The 20837-nt window shown below is 38.2% G+C and overlaps 1 protein-coding gene across 3 annotated transcripts in view; it reads right to left on the reverse strand.

Annotated features, from left to right (window-relative positions):
- BICC1 (BicC family RNA binding protein 1) overlaps positions 1-20837 on the reverse strand; it is a 189385-nt gene that overhangs the window by 127458 nt on the left and 41090 nt on the right. For all 3 annotated transcript variants that reach the window (XM_063435238.1, XM_063435237.1, XM_063435236.1), the window contains exon 2: positions 7634-7680. In XM_063435238.1, coding sequence (XP_063291308.1) covers positions 7634-7680 — 47 coding nt within the window. The remainder of the gene's footprint in view (positions 1-7633; positions 7681-20837) is intronic.

Raw genomic sequence — 20837 nt, forward strand, 5'->3', positions numbered from 1 at the left:
CTCTGTGTCAGTGTGTATCATGGTCTCTGACAGGTGTCAATCCATATCTGCCAAGTGACCCTATGTAGGGGGAACAGTCTCTATTATGCTCTGTGTCAGTGTGTATCATGATCTCTGAGGACAGGTGTCAATCCATATCTGCCAAGTGACCCTATGTAGGGGGAACAGTCCCTATTCTGCTCTGTGTCAGTGTGTATCAGGGTCTCTGAGGACAGGTGTCAATCCATATGTCAAGGTGTCAATCCATATCCATTGTGATTTAGGAATATTAGGTGATTTATGCCCTTTATGGATTAAAACCAGACTCTGCATCAACTGTGTAAATTTTCCATGGGAGTTTTGCCATTGATCCCCCTCCGGCATGCCACAGTCCAGGTGTTAGTCCCCTTGAAACAACTTTTCCATCACTTTTGTGGCCAGAAAGAGTCCCTGTGGGTTTTAAAATTCGCCTGCCCATTGAAGTCAATGGCGGTTCGCCCGGTTCGCGAACGTTTGCGGAAGTTCCCGTACCGAAAACTTTGTGTTCGCGACATCACTAATTGTGACACATGCAAAAAGGTCACAACTAGAGCAATACAATGTTTATAACCAATTCAACATCATACATATCAACTAGTATGTAGTTGATATGCAATATAAGAAATTAGAACTTAAAAAAAAAAAATCTATAGTAGTATAGTTAAACAAAATGACACTGCTATGCAATTGAACTCTCAGAATAAGAGGTTAGATCAGCACATACAGGTTGCCTCCCCAATCCTTGCCCACTTCTTCTGCTGAATTCCACTTTAAATAGGTTAATATGGCAAAATGCTTATTAAAACAATAGATGAAAAATTACTGGGTCAACGAGTTTCTCCATTATTGGGCTTCACGAAGAACCCTAAACATACATAAAATATACAAACAAGCGGTCATGCTGCAATATGGTTATTGATTAATTTCTAGAATTAGAACTACTGGTTGAGCATCTCCAACACACAAGGAAACCGAGTCCGGTCTATAACCCATTCTACTCTCAGGGCTTCAGAGAACACTGTCGGCAAGCTCAAATATTACTTTAAAACTTTGTATAAGACTTTAACCATACCATCAGTTAAGGTCTAACTGTACTTTATACATTTTCCAGGTATTCCCATTTAGCAGACTATATTCCACTTGGCACACGTACTGGAAGATCTATACATGCCTTTCTCAGAATGCAGAAAATTACCAGAATTTAGGAGAAATCTTTTGAAAAATTAATACATACACAGTTACCCATTTCAGTACAGAGTCTGCCAATTTACTTGCTTGAATTGCAAACCAGCTTCATAGACTTTGCCAATGTGAAATGCTATAGTATGGTTCCAGGAGGTATGGAAAACACTTTTAGCGAAGTAAAAATGAAGGGTTGATGGGTGGAACTGCCATTGAGCCAACAGATTTGCCAAGACATCATCTGTTTACATAAATTATACAAACATTACAATCTGCATCTGTTGCAGACTTTCACTGTTCAAATTACATTGTATAGGGTTCCATTGAAAATTCTAATATACTACATTAATTTTTTTCTGTATAAGGACATGAACCGTTGTATAATCAATGTGCTTAAACAAGGAATAACAAAATCGCGCAGCATTCATCATTAAAAGGCATTGCTTTTCCTTTCCTCAATCAATACCTTAAATTTTAAATTATAATTTGTACAGAATTGGGAATGGATTTTGAATGGTTTATGTTCTTTTCAAGTAGACTTTTCAGCCAAATGGATGGGAAATTAAGGAAATATATCACAAACAGCCAACGATGAGACTTTCATCCAGACTTGTTTAACATTATTTTGCTTTCTTCTACTTTGTAAGAAATCAGGATGAGGACGTGCAATACATTTCAATATTTGGAAATTCGCTGGAGATGCTGCAAGGTATGACTAATGAAAATGTGATAACAGGAGGCACTTTAATTGAAATTGGTGTATTTAAATGTTGATCACAAAGTATAATTATTTTATTAAAGAAGAACTTACAGCAGGCCTTGACAAATTTGTTTGGTACCTAGAGCCAGCTAAAAAAAAAAAATAGGATTCTTTCTTAAACTAATAAAAAGTCTAGTTTTTTTAACGAGAAAAATACAATTCTTAGAGCGACACTATAGTCATCACAACCACTACTGCTTTGTTCTGATGTCTACATTTTGTCCCTGCAGAGAAAAGGCAGTGTTTACATTGCTGTCTAGTAAGACCTCTAGTGACAGTCACTAAAGTTCTAGGTCAGATCTGCACTTTGTGCAGAATCCACGTTCAGCGTCTCCAAGCTCTGCATGGATGTGTTGAATGTCCCTCAGAGATGCATTAATTCAGTCCATCTCTATATAAAGTTTTGCTGTGCATGCGCAATATCCTCCCAATGCTTTCCGATGGGAAAGCATTGGCTTAGCAGAGATCAAAAAGACTTCTAATCTCAGCTATAGAGATGTGTCCAGCTGTGGCTAAAGTGGTACAGCGTGGGGAAAAAAAAAAAGATTGTAAAAATACCTTTCTCATGCGATCAAAAGGAGCAGGTACCTAAACAGAGACACACACTGATCGGCACAGACAGATGCACAGACACAGACAGAATGCAGACACTCAAAAATTACAAATTTTTGTTTTAATTTAAGTCCACCCAGCCTCCCTACCTTTGGGAGAGCTGGAGTGGATCTTTCCCTGTGGTCCAATGGGGCTGCTCTTCAATCTTCCTGCAGTTCCTCTCTGCTCCCCTGTGCACTCTCTGTATTGATCCCAAGCGACATCATATTCTGGCTCCAGCATTACTAAACAAGGCATGAGGGAGCAGAGAGGAACTGCAGGAAGATCACTACTCTCTCATGCGCCACCTCCTTGCTGATTCAGCCAGCCGTTTCCATGTTTCCCAGGGTGTCCGGCTTCAATGTTTCCTGTGGCAGCCGCCTTAGCTAAAGGGCTGACAAATCCCAGTCTCCAGGGCAACATTTCTAGTCGCCATCACGACTGGAGTTTGTCGTGCCCTTACTTACATAATTAAAACCTTGAAAATCACCTACAACCTGTGTTAACGGTTTTCATGAGATGCTCAATTTCTTTTAAAATGGATATTTAAACATTAAGAAATTACATTATAATCTAGTTAAGACTATGTGGAGCCTGGGACAAATATGGCAAAGAGGAGAAAATTAAATCTTGTTTCATTCTGGATGCAAAGTGGAAGGACGTCCAGTGTCATTTCATGGAGCGCCTCTAGTGGCTGTCTGGTAGATAGACCCTAGAGGCAGTCTTAGGGCAAAGGGGACAGGGATACTGCACCCAGCCCCCTTCAATGAGATGAAGTGGTATAAGTGCCTATAGTAAGAAATTCTACACATACAAGTTATACCAGTAATAACCCTAAAGAAGTTCAGCATTTCAAAAACTAATGTCCCCTAAAATTGGCAGACCTTTGGAGCTCTCTGCACAAGCAAAATTATGGAAGTCCAGGTTTGCCTGAAATTGGCGATATAGTGTAACACTCTAATACAGTTTGTTTTGTAATTTCCCCTTTTAAGATACCAGATCATAGGTTAACACCCTGAGATCTGTTTTATTACAATGTCAGAAATGGGAGTCGAATTGCAATTTTCCTTATACAAACTGTTCCATAAGCAAAAAAAAAAAAAAAAAATTTAATTCTGTATAGAAAGATTACCAAAGAATAATGCTAAAAGTGCAATCTGTCTTTTTTCAAGCATTGGCGAGATATGTAGCACAATGAAATATGCTTTTGTTTTCATCAGTCTCTATAGAAACTATAACTACATTACTTTGAGACACCCCAGATACAAGGATTTGGGGACTTGAAAGCAGTACTAAAATCATTAGATACACTCTCTGTAAGCCTATAAACAGTGCTTAATTCACTAACAATTCTAATTCACAACAGATGAAGGTTAAGATTTACCTTCATGTGAATCGAAATGCATGTTATTAACCATAATGCAAGAATTTGGAAACACATTCAGAACCACTATAAAAATAACTGAAAGGGATTCTATAGATTAAGTTGTATTCACGGGTCCCACTCCTCTAGAATTGAAAGGGTTTCAAAAAATATAGAATAAAAAAAAAAAAAAAAAAAACTTTCTATATTCACCCGATTACAGCACAGATTTCCCTTGGTGCTAGGTCGGGGCTCTATCTCCTCTGATGGCATCTGAAAAGGGGGCCTAATGCACATGGGCAACAGGCTCCACGTGCGTATTGAGCCCTCCAGAGTCTGACAGCCACTAGAGGCAGTATTAGTCCCCGCAACGTAATTATTTCAGTTCCTCAAAAACTGCAATGATTTTCATTGCAGGACTAAGTGGCACACGGGCATTGCACCCAAACCACTATAATGAGCTGAAGTGGTCTGGGTGTTTATAGTGTCCCTTTGAAGTAGAAGTTTTAAACCTGAAGCAGTGGTTTTATCAGAGTCTGTACAGATGTTTAAACAGCAACTAGATGCATACTTGCTAAAACTTAATATTTAATTATATAATTTTTCAAGTGTAGGGTAATAGCTACTTGATCCAAGAATAAATCTGACTGCCATTCAGGGGTCGAGAAGGAGTTTCCCTAGTTTGTTGCAAAATTGGAAGCGCTTCAAAGTTGTTGTTTTTTTGCCTTCTTTTGGATCAACAGCAAAAAAAACAGATGTGAGGAAGGCTGAACTTGACGGACGCAAGTCTCTTTTCATAAATAGGTTACAGACACATGCATTACATCATGAGACAGATTAGTTATGTTTATTATAACCAATACATAACTGACCAACTCACACAGACATCAAAATAAGCATTAAAATTGTATGTTTGTTGTTGGTACTAAAATTTCTTGCTAACACTAGGCAGATCTTGTGAAAAGTCTTTTTGGACAATCAAGTTTTCACAATTATTAAATAATGTCTTGCTGAAGATACAAATGACAGACATGGGTTTTAAACTTAACCTTAACATTTATGTAGGACCTTTAGGAATAGAATGATATTTTATAAAAAAAAAAAAAAAAAATTAAATGGATTTCTAAATTCCCAACTATTGGTGGTTCTTGAAATATATTGTGAGAACCAGAATAGAAAAAGCCCAACGATTCAAAACATGTATCGGTTTGTTCTAGTTTTCACACCATTTATTCAAATCAATGCAGTGGTGGATATAGTGATGGTGCACTGAGGCCACCTGCTGGGTCCACCCATAATGCATATCTGATCATGGGCCTGGTTGGCACTGTGACCCTTTAGCAGTATGGCCAGGCATCTGTCAGACCACCAAAACCACCCAAACAGTCCACTCATCAGGATCTGAGAATAATCCACCGGATAGATCATGGAAAGTGCATACTTTATTGTAGAAAAATGGTTAACATGTCAAAAATATGCGCAGACCTCATAAGTGACAGGCAATCAAAACTCTTCAAGCACATGTCAGTTAATGCAGACTCTCCCTCACGGGCGTCCAGGGTTAAAAAAAAAAAAAAAAAAAAATCAAAAAATGCAATACAAAACCACAAAAAGGAAAAAACCTACACCTGTCAGAAGGGGAGAACAATAATGCAATAATATAAATTAAAAAATTAACTCTTGCCTAGTAAGGTGCCGGAATATATACACACACACACACACACACACACACACACACACACATATATACACATATACACACACACACACACACACACACACACACATTCGTTTCACTCATGTATGGATGGAATTGCCCTCAGTCAATAAGAGGAACAGTCCACACACATAAAAGGACTTCAGCTTAATATTTACTAAAATTAATTAGATAAAATTGGAACTTTATAAAAATAACTTGCAGAAACATCTCCCGGCTGTTAATCAGGTGATCTCCCCAATTCCATTAGCTCCACAGAGCAAACAGCAGCGGCAGGTGCACTCTACTATTCCCCCAAGTCTGATCACACATTCTCCTGTGAACATCCCCAGGGCTCCCTCTTGGCTGTTCACTTTTCATTGAGAAGCCTCTGATTAGTCAGTATGTTTGAAGGAATAAGAGCAGGATTTGCAAAGGCTGCAGACACCATATCTGCAGCTTTTGCAAGCTAGTTTTAGAAATGTCTCAAAGAAACAAAACTGTAAATAAATGCATGCATGTTTTCATTGGTGGTATTGGTACGGAAACAGAATGCTATTTTATCTTTGGCCTGTGGAGTTGTCCACAAATTACAAACTGGAATACATAGTCAAAGCTAAAGGGGATCTTACTCTTTGAAATTTCCCTGAGTGCCAGCGGTCAGGCCCCCTCTTGAGAAATATTGAAAAAACAATTTACTCTTACCGAGGGGATGGGACCAGACAGGGACCCCCAGAATTTTAGTCACTAGTGTGCTATAGTGGTTAGAGAGCTTGGTTGGCTATTTACCAGTTCCTATGTCTGGTGTAGATTTCAAAACACACCCCTTTGGCAGGGTGTTAAATCTCCTGCAGATTTTAATAGGATTAATATTAGCATGCCAATGCCCTTTAAAAGATTTGTGATTAACAGGCAAAAAAAAAAAAAAAAAACTGCTACAAGTTTTTTTTATTTTTTAAAGTAATATCTTAGAATTCCAATTCTAAACGTCACATCAACGTTATGACTTGCGTGAAGGATAACTATAAGTACACATTAACTTCAGTTAAACGATTTACTAATTGCTTGTAGTTAAATCCAAATCAGAGTCTGAGCAAAAGAAGCAAAAAACATTCAGGAGCTCTGGAAAAAGTCCAGACTTTACCATAAATTTTTTTTTTTCTTCAATATTATATGAGATTATTTTTATCATCATCATTGACTTTTAAATGGGCTAACCGATTCTGCACTACTTTACGATTATTCTTAAGGAGACTTTAACAACAAAAATACAACAAACTATTTTGACAGGAGCAATAGGTTGAGGAGGACACTTCTCAAAATGAGTTTACAATCTAGTTTATTTGTCATGCTTTTATATAAAACAAAAAACAAATCTATAACAGTGTTCACACTGTTTGTTTGCATGTTAGGAGCATATTAAAAAACAAAAACGATCTGAAGTCGCATTTAGAGCATTAAGAGGCAGTCATTGCCCAATACTCAGAATCACCACTAGATGGCTACTTAAAAAAAAATAAAAAAATATTTATTTATAAAATACCCAACCAAGAAAATAAATAAAAATACCCAACTAGTTGCTTTCTCAGATCCATTAAGGAGATACCGTTTACCAAAAGATTTGACAGGTATTTCCATGTCGAATGTGCAGGTAAATTAACACTTACTTTACTGTAAGAATCAGTTTAAATTGAATAATTCATTCAGAGCTTTACCTGCTGTATTTACATTTGAATATATGAAGATCTGAAACGGTTTTGAATTGGCTTTTATAAAAATAAAATAAAAATCAGTAGTATATACTGTACACATTAAACCAAATCTTCTACAAGGCAACAGAGTGCACTTAGATTATGAAAATAAATAAATACAGCCCAGACAATATATTTTGTATGAATATGACTTTCACATAGAGACTATTTAGTCAGACCCAACTTCAGTATTTGATGCTACCTTAAAGTGTGCATATTGATATGAGGAAGTAAAATACAAGGGTATAAAATTAATAAATAAAATCACTTACTCTTTGAAAGAAATCTTCTCCACTTTTTCCCTTTCCTTCAGCTGCAGCTATAAATAAAATGAATGAATAATTAGCTAAAACAGACATAGAACATCAAATAAACATATGCCACATTATTTTACTTTGTGTATATTCCATATCACATTGTTATAACCAAGTTATTGTAAAAGATGCAGAAATTATAAACTGGTATTTTGACCTTACTGTACTATTATGAAAACGTTCCATGCAGTAAATTGGTATAACTATCAAAATGAAAACTGCAAAATCACAAAGAATTACCCCAACAGGGATAATGGAGTGTAGATAAATTGAAGTGAAGAAAAGAAAAAAAAAAAAAGAAAAGAAAAAAAACACACTACACAGTAGTCTTTATAGACACAAATATACACAAACACATGAAGTTTCAATTATATTTGTGTCAAACCCCCTACCTCCACCAGCCCTAAGAAAACTGAAAATATAAAGTTTCTCATCACAGTTAAACTTGACATCAATAAAGTTTGACCAAAAAACAATTACAAATGAAGCAAAAAAAAAGAAATTCTGGATTTTTTATGGAGCTTATTTTTATTCATATATAATTCTTAATGGATAGGTAAAAAAAAAATTAAAAGAAAAAGAAGAAGACTTGGCATTTGGCGCATTTTATCATAGTCTCCCTTTAAAACTCACAGTTTAGGTTTATTGTAATTTTTGTCCAATTTTCCCTTAATAGTCTGCCATATCTTCTTTCAATTCCATGAGTTTCAAAAAAAAAAAATAATCTAAACTGCATAGGTTTGCTCCAATAAAAATATCCAATAGTTGAAACAGGTGTTAACCATTAACGCTCGTAAGAAGAAGGTTGGTTTATTTAATTATATAGGAACGCATGTGTAAATTGTACCCACTGGCATGCCATATCAAAACGTGACCTATATACTTAAACAAAAACTGCTTACACTCGCAGAATAAACCTCTGCATAAGGAGTAGGGGGAAGGCAAGGGGGAGAGGGGAGAACAGGTGTTTTTTTTTTTATAAACCGGAAAATATTATATATTTTTACTTTTGTCATAAGGATTTTCAAAAAGAAGGATGTGTACAGAAACTATATTTTGCCCTGCTGTTGTGTAATAACCGATACTTTTCTGTACATCTAGTACCACAGACATTAGGGTCTTTGCTTAACCTCCACCTTTGTCTGCAGATTGGGCCACTAACTGCCAACAAGACTTCACGGTCTGCAAAAACTACTAGGCATGAAAGACGAGCATAATTATTAACCAAGCAGTATAAAAAGCTCAAGTTAGGCTCACACAACTGGCTTTGGAGAAGTTGAGCCTAGATAGAGGATCTATTTTCTAGCATAAGTGCAAGCTATGCACAATAAAGGGAAGAGAGTTGGAAACCGCAACAGTTCATGGTTTGCCGCTACAGATTTGAAAAAAGAAAAAAAAAAAAACATTTTATATAGACAGACAGACAGACACACACACACAAAGACTCTAGACAGCTGTATGCCAAGTGCTAGCAAGAAGTTGACCACTTAACTAGGATCTACAGCAATGCCATAAGAGTGTCATCCAGTCAAGATTAGTATGGGTGGATGATCGCAAAGAGAGGGAAGATGATCAGGACCAAAGTTGAAGTAACAGAAGGCCAAATTGGAGATGTAGAGAACAGCTACAATTGCCTGGGAATGTAATGTGTTAGAAGTATGGAAAAATTGACAAGTGAAAAGACCTGCATGACTTTGCCAAAGGACAAATTGTGTTTGCTAGGTGACTGGGTCTCAGCATCTCCAAAAATGTATTGTTGCCGGTATAGTAAGCAACTAACAAAAGTGGTGCACGGAAAGACACCTGGTGAATTGGCCACAATTGATGCATGCAGGGAATGAAGTCTAGCCCATGTTTTCACACAGAAGGACTACTGCAGCTCAATTTCTGAAAAAAATTATGCTGGCCTTGATAAAACCATGTCAGAATACAAAGTGGATCACAGTTTGCTGTATATGAGGCTGCATATCCACAGACCTGGCAGAGTGCCCATGATGACCCATGACACCAGCAAAAGCTCCTTCAGAATTGGATCATGGATTGGTATGGAAGAAGTTTGCCTGGTCTGATGAATCACATTCCCTTTACATCAGGTGAATAGCTGGGTGCATATGACCATTTACCAAAAGTAAGAGATGGCAACAGGATGCCCTATCGGAAGAAGGATGTTCAGCAGTGTTTTGCTCTGGGTAATGTTCTGCTGGGTATACCTTTGGTTATGGCATTCATGTGGATGCTACTTTGACACGTGCCACCTACCTCCTACCTAGAGATTGTTGTACAACATGTACACCCAAAAATGGCAATGGTATTCCCTGATGGCTGTGGCCCCTTTCAGCAGGATATTGCACCGTTACGCACTTCAAAAATTGTGGAGGAATAGTTTGAAGAACATGACAAAGAGTTCAAGATGTTGCCTTGGCCTCTAAACCTCCAGATCTCATACCAATTGTTTCAGCACATCCAAATCTGTAGGATGAGCTGGAACAACAAATCTAATCCATGAAGTCCCCACATTGCAATGGACTTGCTGCCAATGTCTTTGTGCCAGAGCCACAGGACACATTCTGAGATCTTGTGGGTGTTTGTCACATTACAAAATCCTACCAGTTGTTGGAAAATGCAGGACTGAGAAACACTGAGGAGCTAATTAGAGCAGCATAAGAAGAGGCATTCTGCAACAATGCAATAGACCCAAGATACAGACTGTACAAGTAAGCCTCAGACAATCCAGCACATAGCTGGGTGCCCGATGTTCATGAGGACAACCAAGTTGATGGGGTGCTGTGGAACTGAATGGTGAAGAACACTTAAAGGAGCACACAAAATACCATAAACACTACTGCAGTTGTTATTGTGCCATGGCAACCCCAATCTTAAGGAGTCAGAAATCAGGTGATGCTATTAGTTAGTGAGTCAATCCCTACACTGCAGGGTGTGATCCAGGAGAGGTAATGAAAGATCCTCCTAAGGAACTCCCAGCTTGCTGTTGTAGTTATGGTGCTTTAAGTGTTTCTTTAATTGCATGCTTGGGTTTCTCAGCCCACAGTATGCATTACTTTCTGTGAGAAAGTTCCATGACACTAACAGTTAATAGGCTCTATTAAAAAATAAGAAATAAAGTGCAGTACATTGGCAGGTTAAAACCCATCCGGGGACACTGGCAACTTAAAATAAAGGACAATTCTGATTTATGTTAAATATGGGAGAAGCAAAAGTCATGCGGGAGGGGGGGGGGGGGGTATTAGCTATATGACAACTATTTATTAGTATGCTTCAAATTGGTTTCCAACACGTGAGACATGCATTTCTATGAAGGACACACAAGTCTCCAGTGCTAGAAAAAGCAGAAAAGAGGTAAAAGGGCAGAAATATGATGACATATACAAAGGGTTTTTTGTTCTAGTGTGTACTTTTAACTTGTCAATAGTAAATTCATGATGTATATCTAGAATGCAAAATCAATTTCTTTTTATGGAACCTGTGTTACTAATCTGTTCACATTGTTGCTCAATAGACATTTGCTGTTCTTCAACTTTAGCTCGTTAATGGTTTGCAGTCAAAGTTAGTCATTCATGGTAGATGGAAGTTTTCTAATGGTCTAACGCAAGATAATATCCAAAAAGTAATTTAACAGATGTGTTGATACTACATATGCAGCTATAATTATCAGATGTGAAAACTAGTAATGTACACTGTTAGAATAAAAATAATGCACCAACAGTTACTATTCTCTTTCAATAAAGTATTTGAAACATTAACATGATGAAAAAAAAAAAAAACTACACATTTAATTTGTTTTATGTTATCTTCCAAGTACATTCTTCGATCAGTTGCAGCAATTTAATGGCAAGTAAAACCATTTCATTTGAAAGCAAGAGTAATGTTAGAAGGCAACTTAAGGATACCTGTGTTGATTCATACATGTTCTAGTCCAAACTGTTAAAAATTAATCTAACCCTGTACACCCTGGCTCACCTGTGTTCATTCAAACCTTCAGGCAAAATTCCATCTTTAAGAAGGTACACAGAGGGGGAAAAATTAGTCTTTTCATGGATTTTAAGAATACCATTGGGAAACAAACAATATGTGGGGATTCTGGATTTATAACTGTCTCATGGTTCTTTTTCTGGAGAAGTTCCTACAGCCTGCACAGATTTTTACAACATGTGGTCATTTTGAAGAAAGGTTTTCTAAAGGGGGGGGGGGGGGAATACGGGACGTGACTGCATGTGTAAAGTGGTATGGCCCATAAAATTATTTTATTTTCAAAGTGACATTCTTAGCACCATGAACTATTAAAAGATGCCATTGAAGAGGGCACTCCAGGAACCAAAGTAACTTCTGCTCATTGTATGGATTATGATGCGAAGAGTTTGCTTCTACCGGTCTCTATGCGGTCGTCTAACTATACAAATATTTGTACAGTCAGTCAAGGAAGCTTGAATGTCTCCTGAGTATAAACACATGCTATACATCTTGTGCTATATGTGACTCAACTGATCACCATCCATGCTGGGCCTGTGTAAGTACAAGTTACATTTTCTATGGCCAACTCCAAAAGAACAATATTTCTCATTCTGACACATCTGCAGTGAAATCTAAGATGGCCTACAAGTGACAATTAAGGGTCACCAGACTGCCATATATGTTATAGAGAACCACGTTGCATTATTAATAGGGTGTTCTACTATAGGTTCAGTGGCCTTTAACATACAAGGTCTGTCCAGAAAAATTCCAGCCATTGTTAATATAATGAGAACAGTTTGCTCGACATCTACATAACCTGTGAATACATGAACAATGACTACTTCACTGTATTAGTCAGTAGGGGCACTAGACACCGTTGAGTAAGCATGTGTACTGTGTGGCGGTTTTATTCAATATTGTGAGTGAGCAACGAATAAAGCAATGAATCTGCATCAAATTTTGCATTAAGCTTAAACCCTCCATGGAAACTATTTGGATGATCCAGAAGGCTTTCGGGGATGATTCAAGGAGTGCACCACAAATAAAAGTGTGCCACAGATGCTTCAAAGATGGTCAAAAATCTGTTGAAAGCTTTGGTACCCTGCCACTTCTGGCTTTTCCCAAAAGGAAAATCATATTTCAAAAGGAAGAGATTTCAGAGCATACTGAAGATGGCTCAAATACTAGGAGATGGTTATATGCTCCATTGGGGCATAGCAAAGAGAGAAGGAGTTTAGACCAAAACTTCAAGAAATCAGCCTCAGGCTCAATGAAGATGCAGACATCTCCACAGCTTAGTCAGGCTACTACACATAGCTTCTAAATGTATTTCTTGAGACAAGTCGATAAAGTTAATAACTCTCAACTTCGAGTTCAAGCTTTCACTGTACGTTTTACAGTCATATTTTACTGAATAGGACTTTTGAAATTCTCAGAAAGCTGCGGGGCAAGTAATCCAACTCTTCATTCCTGACCACACTTCCTATACATTATTATTTTATGCAATGTATAAGGTGTATAACCAGACCTTAAATTTTTCAGCTTGTACAAGATTTCCATCCCAGATCAAGTATGTCATTAGCTCTTAACCATTGCAGCAGAGCTGGTCTACTCAACAAAGTGCAGGTGATTTGTATTCTGTCCAGTTAAGAAATAAAATAGCCAACCTAAAAGCACACACACACTAGGAGTAAGCAAAGCATAATCAAAAACGCCACTCTGGATTTATATCCACTCTAGCAAAATGATTTTACTTGAAACTTAAAATGGTTATCCAAAAATATACCACACGTGCAACTGTTCATTTACTAAAAACACAATTTATAAGCCATTATTACATTTTAATACAGGTTATTCTTACAAAAACGTAATGTATATTTATACAGCATATGGACTAAGAACATGTGCTTCATCCATGCTTATAGAAAATGCTCATGTCCGTGAAGTGCAGCCTACCCCGCCCTTTCACAAAGCTCAATAGCCAATTAATGCACTCGGAAAATATGCAGGACGTTCCACAGCTGCTGCACAGATCTGCAAAAAACAGACCTGGAATTCCCTTTTTACCACAAATACAATGCATTACACTTCCAAAAGAAACAGTGAGCACAGTGTTTATTATATTGAAGACAGACACTAAAGTAATCTTATTATGCAAAAAAGTAACCCTTTGAAAAATGCCAACATTCACTTTAAGTGAGGTTAATTTGTTCTGGATCATCTAACGGACACCTCAACAAAAAATAAAAGTAAAACTTAAAATGAAAATCTCAGCAGCAGCACATGTTTCAGAATATTGACTGTTTCAACTTTATTTAAAAGAGAGCAAAAAGCAGGGTGCCAGAGAATACGGAGAATAGCTGAAGAAGCAAATTTTTGGTGGGTCCCCACTCCGATCTCAAGCTTTAGTTCTAGTTCATCTTGTGCCATCACAAAAGAACCAGGGCCAAAAGGGTGGAAAATAACCAAAATGCAGGCAGAGAGATACAGCAACCCCAGATGATCATTTTAACCTTGTTAGGCATCGTCAGTGTGGTATAGCCGATATCTCTGTAGGTACCCCGAGCAAGGGGTCTACATCTGGAGCTAATTTTCCTTGCCCCCTGCTCCCAACCCCAATCAGCAAAGGATGGTCAAAAGGTAAATCTCTGTCATACAACTCACACAATGCTTCTCCTGCTCAGGGGATCTACCATTTGCACATCCTTGCAGGGCTGTATTTAGCACTGAGTCGTGATTGTGTGATTTAATGTGAGTATGCGTTTTATGTACAGTTGCCATTTGAAAGCAGTGGTTTATGTGTGTATTGTTTGCCTTTAATTATAAAGGTTGTATCTTTATGTGGATTTGAGGATTGAATGCGGAGATGTATGCACATATAGATATACACATACACTGATACACACACCCAGATACAGACACACAAACAAGTGTACACACATGCAGATGCACAGACACAGACATACACAATAAGACATGGAGATGCACAGACACACTGACACATGCAGGTGCACACATGCAGATACTGACAAAAATGCAGATGCACAGACACACAAACAGAATGACAGCCAGATACACAGAATGATACTCATACAGGCACAAACACGACACAGATACACAGAGGCACACACTGACATTTATCCAGATACACTCTGTTCTGTGTTAGCTCCCAGCACAGAAACCCTCAAATAGGTCCAGTCAAGCTATTAAAGTGCTGCGGCACTGACTGTGCCCCGGAGAGCACCGCCATCAGGCAGCCTTAAGTTCTGCTGCTGACTTTTTATGTTCCTCAAACCATTGCTGGACAATTTTTGTAGTGTGGCAGAGTGCATCAACCTGCTAAAAGAGGCCACTGCCATCAGGGAACATGATTGTCAGGAAGGGGTGTACATGATCTGCAACAATCTTTAGGTAGGTGGTGCCTGTCAAAGTAACAACATGAATGCCAGAACCCAAGGTTTCCCAGCAGAACAATGCCTCCGCTAGCCTGTCTTTTCCCATAATACATCCTGCTGCAATCTCTTTCCTAAGTATATGATGCACACGTATCTGGCCATCCACCTGATCGAAAAGAAAGCATGACTCATCAGAACAGGTAACCTTCCACTGCTCCATTTCTGACACTCAGGTCACCATTGAAGGAACTTTCCACGTTGGACAGGGCTCAAGCACTGTTTGTCCTAACACCCATCATGTCAAGCATTAAATTTTTCAGCAATTTGAGCTATAGTAAATCTTCGTTAGCCTTCGCTCACCATGTGCATCAATGAGCCTTGGGCACCCATAACCCTGATGCCAGTTCACTGGTCGTCTTTTCTTGCAGCACTTTTGGTAGGTATTAACCATTGCACACTGGGAACACCCCACAAGACTTGCCGTTTTAGAGATTTGACCCAGTCTTCTAGCCATCGTTCTTTGGCCTTTGTCAAAGTCACTCAGATAATTTTGTTTACCTATTTTACCTGCTTCCAAAACCTAAAATTCAAGAACTGAATGTTCACTTACTGCCTGATATATCCAACCCATTGACAGATGCCATTGTAACAATATAATCAAATGTTATTCACTTCAGTCGTCAGTGGTTGCCAGTCTCATCAGAAAAAAAACGCAAATAAAAAAAAATAAAAAAAAAAACAACATGGACAAGCACAACAAGTAAAAGGGATTGCACCCATAGCATTGCTTAAAATGTTTCTTTAAGGAGCAAAACATATTTTCCATGGACTAGTAAAGTCGAATGTTGACCTTGTTCAAAAATGCTAAAATGTTTCAAATGTTCGAAGATCCAACACACTTGCAGAGTTACCTGTCATTGCCAATTATTTTTATACAAACATTAACATTCTAAGGTTCATGCAGGCCCTACTGGAAATACAGTAAAAGGTCCATTAAATCCCAGAGTGAGTATAGAATACTTTGGCAAGTTAACCTCCAGACGTTTAAAAGGTTACAAAGCATTTGTCCGAATCTTTTGTGTAAAGCAAAAATGAGAGCGTATTCACAGTGGTCATAAGGACAAAAATATTATTCTATTAAGAAAGTAATAACTACAAAATAAACAAATTAAAAATATTTGTGGGTTTTTTAATGCACTAAAGCATGGTCATTCAATATATTCCCTTTCATAACATACTAACAGATATTGTGTTTGATAGATTTAAAAACACAAAAACAAAACAAAAAAACGCTATGTCAGCATTTTTTTTTTTTTCGAGGAAGTATGCCATTGGTAAAGGAAAGTTTTTATTCTGTCGAGCACCAATAGACATCTGGAAGCAGTCAGACTGTTCCATAGTAATTCACCTTTTTTTAAACACATGTCCACAAGAATCCTGCAAACAGTTTTCCCAAAAAATATTTTGCCTCTGGCTTTCAAATAAGCATGCTAAAAATAGGAATTTGTCTCAAAACAAATCACTAATTGATCATTTAAAAGAAGTATTCAAGTCTATATAAAATCTAGATATACTTTACTTGCCTTTAATCATATTGTATTTTTAGTTTACGAGATTTTAGTCAGTTTTCTAATAAAGAAATATTGGTACTCTCCTTAAAATGTGTCTGTTTTTACATTTCTCAATGTACAATATGATATATGAAACCATCTCCAGTGCCAGAATTTGATGCCAGTTGTGCAAAACCATTATTTTACCCAGATTTGCGGTCAGTCTCCTTTTATCTGTTACCCCACCATACCACTATTCACCAATCTGTTTTCTCATCTTAGTTTGGAGGCCTTTGGAATACACTCAGTCATTGCACGTATCTGAACTCCACAACACAGTTATATATACACGTAATGCCAGGGGCGTACCTACAGCATTTGGCACCCAGGGTGGATCCTGTGTTTGACACACACACACACAAATGTAATTTTACATTATTTTTCATGTTTAGGGTTTTCACTTTTATAAATTGCACAAATGTGTACATTTTGGAAAAAAAAAAAAATCTGTCCTTCCCCTTTCTACAAAACCCCTTTCCTGCCCGCCATTCTACAACATTTTAAGCTGGTAGTGGTCAGAATGCCATGTTTTTTGTATCTGTATTTGAAAATTAATAGAAAGGTCTCTGCCACAGACCTCCATCAATGTTTCCTTATAGCCCCTGAAGATTGAATGATAGAAGCAGTCAGTATGTGATGTGATAATCTAGTTAGAACTCTAAGCCACGAGAAAGTGCAAGACTGAGCCACACTCTGACGGTACTGTGCATCAGCATAGAAAGGACAGACAACAATCTTGTAAATTTAAGAAAAACAGCATTTGGGACTGAGAAAAAAAAGGTTCTAGAAATTAATCTTATGGATGGAATTCTATAGATGCAGCATCTGCACATAGGACTCACGTTCTAGAAAACCAAGCTATCTCCAGATCTTCCTTTGACTTCTTAAAGTGAAATCATGAATTACTTTTGAAGCTGGAACCAAGATTGTGGCGAAACCGACCTCGCCACGTGTCCTTGGAGGGGGCTGCTTGCCCGCCTCTTGCCTTTGGACTATGGCCCTGGGAGATTGGGCCCTTTTACAAAACGTATTCGGCCCTAACAGAGTGCATGTCACTCATTCTGGCCCTTTAAACACAGTGGGACCATTCGGTACTTGCCCTGTGTGAGCAGTGATACCTCCAGATAGCTATGCCATGGAGCCTATTCATATAATGAAAGACTATGGGAAAGACTTTGGCTCCATGGCAATTAAACTGTATTTGTGTGGTCTGCGTGCCATTCACCTAATAATGTGCACGCAGACCTGAGCTATCTGGGGATATGTTACATGTCTGTTTAATGTATACAAAGTAACTTTATATATTTTAAAACATAATCCTGTTTTTAGGTCCCCACATGTGTAATGGAGTTTTGTCTTTGACCTGGGAGATAATTGGATTACTTCTCCAATTATCTCCAGGGCAGAAGGGAGGAAGCCAGGATGCATTGTGGGGATGTTTTACTTTTACTGTTTGAGCCAGATTAAAATACTGCCAGCCAGGGGGAACAAAAGATACTTTTACTAACTTTTGAACCCCTGGTCATTTTTTAATATGTTGTTCCCCTGAATGGATTGATTGTGGATATGTATTTTTATGTGAATGTGATGTATGGTTTTAAAGTTACAGAGTATGTGTGGAAACTGTATTTTACTGTCTGTAATAATTATGTTAATTGCTTATCTGAGGGGAGGGGATGTGTGGGTTGTACTGTTACTTGATTGGTTGTTTTATGCCTCCCCCTGGGTGTGTCCTGTATGTGCACAACTGTAATAAAAAGCAGGCTGGGTGTTCCAGACCTGAGATTCTGCTTGACCCTCAAACCGATGTGTCGTCTCGTTTTTGGGGGAATTGGATTGTATGCTGACTGCCAGGAATGTAAGCGGATTGTATGCTTTTCCTGTTCAGCTGATTCCAGGGTTCGTGTGTTTCCAGTTCGGGAGATTGGTGATTGCAGTAGCTGCTGGTCTATGAAAAAGGGGGATATCGCCTAAACTGGGTTTTATCCTCTTGTAAGTGAAACGGTCCGTTACAAAGATGAATATTGATTTTGTACTTGTGCAATAAGGTCATTTTGTAATATACGTTTAATGACAACCAACTTCCGTTTTGAGCTCCCCATGCCAGTGGGAAAGCATTTTTGAGCACCCGTTCAGGTGATTAAAAAAAAAAAAAAAAAAAAAAAAAAACAAGAAACGTATGTATAAACATATAATTTCAGCCAAATTAAAAGGTCTGTCTCATAACAATAACATTTCTTTAGGCCAAAACAAAAACAAAGGTGCATAGGATGACTCGTCATTTAACATTCTAGATACATTTTCTACCTCCTGAAGGACTCGATACTCTACGGGAAATGAAATCATTGTTTAGGTATGAGAACAAAGCATACTACTGAAGCAGACAGTGCTGGCAAAACTTTGAAAGTTCTATTTTTCCAGCTGTTTACTTTTATTCAGAATCTTTCAAAATCGGTCTATAATTTTAACATGAGCTGTAGTAAAAAGCTAAAAACATAACATGTTCTTTGACTTCCCTAGGAGAGAGGAGAGTTTTTTTTTTTAAATAAATAAAAATCACAAGACAAGTAATCTTGCTATCAGGATGATTATATATCCACAGCAAGATCTAGAGAGTCTCCTACTTTAAGGGCTCCCTAAAGACATTGTTCTAGGAAGCCCGCCACTCCACTCCATAATGAACGCATACCACTTCGCCAATAAGGGCGCTCATCTCACACTGTATTAATAACAGTCTCTTTGCAGTCTCCACCACCTCATATCCATCTAGATTGCAAGATCTCATGGGAATATGTCTCTCGACTCCTCCTGTATTCGTTACATTTTGTATTGTCTCAGATATATTGTACCTTTATCTTTTTATTGCCCCATGTACAGCACTGCATAATGTGTTTATAAATTATATTATTAATAACCATTTGAGGACTATGTAGTCATTTTCAAAACAGGTCTGTCTCCCTGGAAATTCAGATTACTCGTAGAAATGTATTTTCATTGGCCACGAAGGGTTTAAAAGACTAAAAAGCTACGCAATCCTCTTTTCATCCCTTTTTACACAAAGTGCCTTACAATTCTGACTCAAGCACGTAATTGACTGATGAATAATATTCATCAGCCTCAAAAGGATTCCTTTTAAAATTCCTTTACAGCAAACAGGAATGTCATCTGGTAACTATTGGGCTGTCATAGTACCAAAATTAGCCAGTCTAGAATTATATGGGGAAATCCTTTTATTCTCTCAGATATAAAAGCTTGGGTTACTTGGCCTATGGTAACATTGACTCCTCAAAAATACATGGATTTCCCACAAAGCTACATGCTAACCTAACCAATGCAAAAATATTGAATAAGGACATTACACGGGAGCCTTAATCTTAGCTTAGGAATGTCTGTGTTAAAGATGGAGAAGCAATGGGTGCATTTGACAACATCATGCTGTGAGAGAACACTAAACATGAAAAGATCTTGTAGGACGATCATTTTGTGGCTGATAACAACCAGACGTGTGTCCTGACAAATGTAAACATGCTTGTTCAGCCGGTCAGTGCTCAGACCATACGCCGCACACTGCATCAAATTGGTCTGCATGGCTGTCATCCCAGAAGGAAGCCTCTTCTAAACATGATGCACAAGACAGCCCGCAAACAGTTTGCTGAAGAGAAGCATACTAAGGACATGGATTACTGGAACTTATTTCGTTCAGATGGTGTCAAGCATGTGTGGCGGCAACCAGGTGAGGAGTACAGAGAAAAGTGTGTCTTGCCTACAGCCAAGCATGGTGATGGGTGTGTCATGGTCTGGGCCTGCATGCGTGCTGCCGGCACTGGAGAGCTAAAGTTCATTGAGGGAACCATGAATATCAACATGTTGTGTGACATACTAAAGCAGAGCATGATCCCCTCCCTTTGGAGACTGGGCAGCAGGGCAGTATTCCAACATGATAATGACCCCAAACACCTCCGAGAAAACCACTGCCTTGCTAAAGAAGCTGAAGGTAAAGGTGATGGACTGGCCAAGCATGTTTCCATGCCTAAACCCTATCGCGTATCTTCAAACAGAAGGTGGGGGAGCGCAAGATCTCCAACATCCACCCGCTTTGTGATGTTGTCATGGAGGAGTGGAAGAGGACTCCAGTGGCAACCTGTGAAGCTCTGGTGAACTCCATGCCCATGAGGGTTAAGGCAGTGC

Source organism: Pelobates fuscus, chromosome 10, assembly GCF_036172605.1.
Source record: "Pelobates fuscus isolate aPelFus1 chromosome 10, aPelFus1.pri, whole genome shotgun sequence".
NCBI lineage: Eukaryota > Metazoa > Chordata > Amphibia > Anura > Pelobatidae > Pelobates > Pelobates fuscus.